At 36.1% G+C, this 3,678-nt stretch overlaps 1 protein-coding gene across 1 annotated transcript; it reads left to right on the forward strand.

Moving 5' to 3' along the window:
- Positions 1 to 1,016: 1,016 nt before the first annotated feature.
- LOC116014838 (60S ribosomal protein L24-like) lies at positions 1,017 to 3,384 on the forward strand. The gene is made up of 5 exons (XM_031254798.1): positions 1,017 to 1,093; positions 2,096 to 2,171; positions 2,272 to 2,373; positions 2,624 to 2,772; positions 2,982 to 3,384. The coding sequence occupies exons 1-5, from the start codon at positions 1,083 to 1,085 to the stop codon at positions 3,136 to 3,138; spliced, it is 495 nt and encodes a 164-aa protein (XP_031110658.1). The 5' UTR covers positions 1,017 to 1,082; the 3' UTR covers positions 3,139 to 3,384.
- Positions 3,385 to 3,678: the final 294 nt, after the last annotated feature.

The raw sequence follows: 3,678 nt of genomic DNA on the forward strand, positions 1-3,678 counted from the left end.
AATGTAAAGTATAGTGTATGTGAATGTAGAGTATATGATATGTGAATGTAGACCCAGGTCCACCTTGCAAGGTGGACCTGGGTCCACGGCATAACAATTGGGCGTGAGCTCATTCGCCAAAAGGAACAAAGGGGCCATTAACAGTTTGATATGTCACTATATTCTACTCCCTCTGTCCCATTTTACATGTCTTACTTTTTTTTTAGTTTGTTCCAAAATGTTGTCCTCTTTCCAAAATTGAACATCACCATCATTCTACTTTTCCCAATTTACCCTTATGACTTTTGCATTCTTTATTGCTTTTATTTCTAAAAGTGAAAAAGTGAATAGTATAATTGGAAAACATATTACCTTTACTTTGATTTCTTAGAAAGCGTGTAAAAAGCAAATGAGACATCCATTTAGGGACGGAGAGAGTACTATTTGTATATTTGATTTATCTACTATTTGTATTGTAATGCTATTGACCTTATATATATGTGATTATATATCTGTAGAAGTGGTAATGGCAACGATTTGAAAACCAAGAGGCATATAACTCAGAATAAATGATAGGTCTTTCCAATAGCCGTGTAATTTAAAATTGAACCAAAATACAATGTAAAACCATTTAATGCAGTGAAACCCTTAAACCAAATGATCCCTAAATTTACCCGCGACTTTTCACATATACGACGCTAAACGACATCGTTTTTATAAACAACATGGGCGGTATTTTGCACACAACGATATAACGTAAAACGGCAGCGTTTTAACCCAATTCTTGGACGGAAAATCACCCACCACGATTACTTTATTATATACGTAGTATATGATATTCACGATAATATTTTGGAGTGTGGTCGACAGCTGTGTGGACCGTGGTCCACAAAATAATTTGCCAGTTTGCCTAAGCGTTTCCGTAGGGGTATAATGGGCTTTTAATGGACCTATTATCGGACCCTGCTAATGGTAAGACTGGTTTGTTCGTAATTCTTCTCCAAAAATAAGCGCGGTTTCGACCTTGGTCCGGTATCAATATAAAGAATTTATGATTAGGGTTTTTCTCTTCCGGAGGTACATCAACACAGCTCTCAGCAGCCATGGTTCTCAAGTAACCTTCTTCACTTTTTCTCTTTCTTCTCTAATTACTGATATTTGTTTATCCTTCGTTGCTTGTGTTTCTCTATTCTTTATTTGTCAAGTGTTCTGCTGTGTATTAGGTTTGTGTTTTCCGTGTGACCTTTTTTTGCAAGGAGTTTTGTTTTTCCCATTTTAACATCTGCACACTGGAAACGTAAATTTGATTTTTGGAAAATGGATGAAAGATCATTTAGGAGATGAATGGAGGATCTAGTGGAGGAATCTTTTGATTTTGTGTACAGTGTTGTGTTGACTCCGTTATAGGCTAGCTGCATCCTATGCTCCCTGAACTAATTAGCTGTAGGGTTCTTCTAAAGTAGTCTTAAAAAGTCTGTTGGCTGATTAGTTTTTTAGATAGAAATCAGAACTGATGCCTTTTCCATGAGCAAGCTATGTAGTTTTACAGATGTCATGTTGAAGAAGCATTTATTTGCCAAGAAGTGTTACGCTGACTAAGCTTACAATTTGTATATCATGCCTTGAAATGCTTAAAGGAGCTGCTTGTTGGTTCTGGAAGTTCTAATAATATGATTAAGTAAACTTTAAAAGTGTCTTTGTAGCAAGTTGTTTTGGAAACAATCAAACAATTGCTTAATGGATAACAGCAAGTTCACCTGTTTTTATCTGATATCTTCTGCTTTGTTCCTTATAAGCTGCTCTCATCATGCTTTAAATTAACATTGGATTGCTTTAGAGGTTAAGGTACTATTACAGCAAATTATTCTGATTTGTTATTGAATTTTTTGTCTGTAAATCTGACTAGGAAAGAAATCAGATACAGTACTGTATTCAGTGATCATGGACTATTTTTGAGCATTTATATTGTTTTTGTCAAAGAAGTATTTATATTTTTTATGGTTTAGGAACTAGTTCTAGTTTTTTTTGGTTAACTTGTAAAATTATTCTGCTTATCCCTGAACTCTAGATATGTTTGTATTGTCTAGGCATTAATGTCAACTTGCTGTAATTTCAGGACAGAACTCTGCCGTTTCAGTGGTGCCAAGATATATCCTGGGAAGGGCATTAGATTTGTCCGTGCAGATTCTCAGGTATTCTTTAATAATCTTATGCAGTCTTTTGATGGTGCTTATTTGGGAATAAATGTGTGTGAATTTTAGTTGAATTCTAACTGTTTATTTATTGGTTTAGGTTTTCTTGTTTGCCAATTCAAAATGCAAGAGGTATTTTCATAACCGTTTGAAGCCTTCCAAGCTTACCTGGACTGCTGTGTACAGGAAACAGCACAAGAAGGTAGGAACTGAGGAACCTTGTACTGGACAGAGCTGTCTGTACCTGAATTATTTTTTTCTCCTGTTGAAGACCACATAGATGACATTATTAATCACTTGCCTGATTTTAAGTTTAATCCTCTTAGATGCACTCTTCTGTAATTCTTAATGAATCTCTTTCTTGAAGACTAGCATTTGATGTTTTGAACTTTAATAGAAAATTTCTTTTAAATCTACTTCTTCATAAACATCTTTTGTTTTGGCATTTCTAGGATCTTGCACAAGAGGCTGTTAAGAAGAGGAGAAGGACCACAAAGAAGCCTTACTCTAGATCTATTGTTGGTGCAACCTTGGAGGTAATCCAGAAGAAAAGAAGTGAAAAACCAGAAGTCCGAGATGCTGCAAGGGAGGCTGCTCTCCGGTGCGTTTATCCTAACTGCTTGCCTTTCTGCTTTCGAAAATTCACGTTACACAAGTGTGTAGTAGTACTAATACAATCTGGTTGTAACCTCCCATGGATGAAAACTAGATGACAGCTTTTTATCAGTTCTGATGCTTTTTGTGGGGTGAGTTTTATGCACAATGGACAATGCAATTAATTGGCTTTTGTGCTCTGTTCTGTTTGTTCAGTGAAATTAAGGAAAGGATCAAGAAGACAAAGGATGAAAAGAAGGCCAAGAAGGCAGAGGTGATGGCCAAGTCGCAGAAGGCAGGGAAGGGTAACATTCCCAAGGGCGCTGCACCAGCAAAAGGTCCTAAGCTTGGTGGAGGCGGTGGAAAACGCTGAACTCTATGATCATTTTGTTGTTTACATATTAAGAGTTATAGCCGTAATGTTGTTTGTTTAATGACTAAGGTTGTGTCAGCCCTTTCATTTGAGACATCCCCTTTCCAACGTTACTTGTATTCAGATGATGAAGACACAATACTATCTAGTTAGTTAACTTGGTCTTGAGATGTGATTAATCATGGGTGTAGCCCATCAGTGGTTAACATACATATCATTTCACTTGCAGTTTCTCATTCTTTAATCTCTTCCTTTGATTATCATCATCATATATCTAGCCTTCTGATTCTGTGATTATATTATCATTATTATATATCTAGCCTTCTGAATCTGTGATTATGTCATTGGTAATATACATGACTGCAGTGAATTATTTGTGAAGCGAAAAGTCTAATTTGTTGATTGGGAATTTTGACTGTTTGGACTTTGAAAAGAACATTTTTCTTTGAATAAAGGAATGCTCGTTAGGGAATTGCCAAAATGAGCTTAAACGAAATATGCATTGTCTGTAAACTAGGGTTGGGCACAGATTGCGTTTGG

Source organism: Ipomoea triloba, chromosome 1, assembly GCF_003576645.1.
Source record: "Ipomoea triloba cultivar NCNSP0323 chromosome 1, ASM357664v1".
Taxonomy (NCBI): Eukaryota; Viridiplantae; Streptophyta; class Magnoliopsida; order Solanales; family Convolvulaceae; genus Ipomoea; species Ipomoea triloba.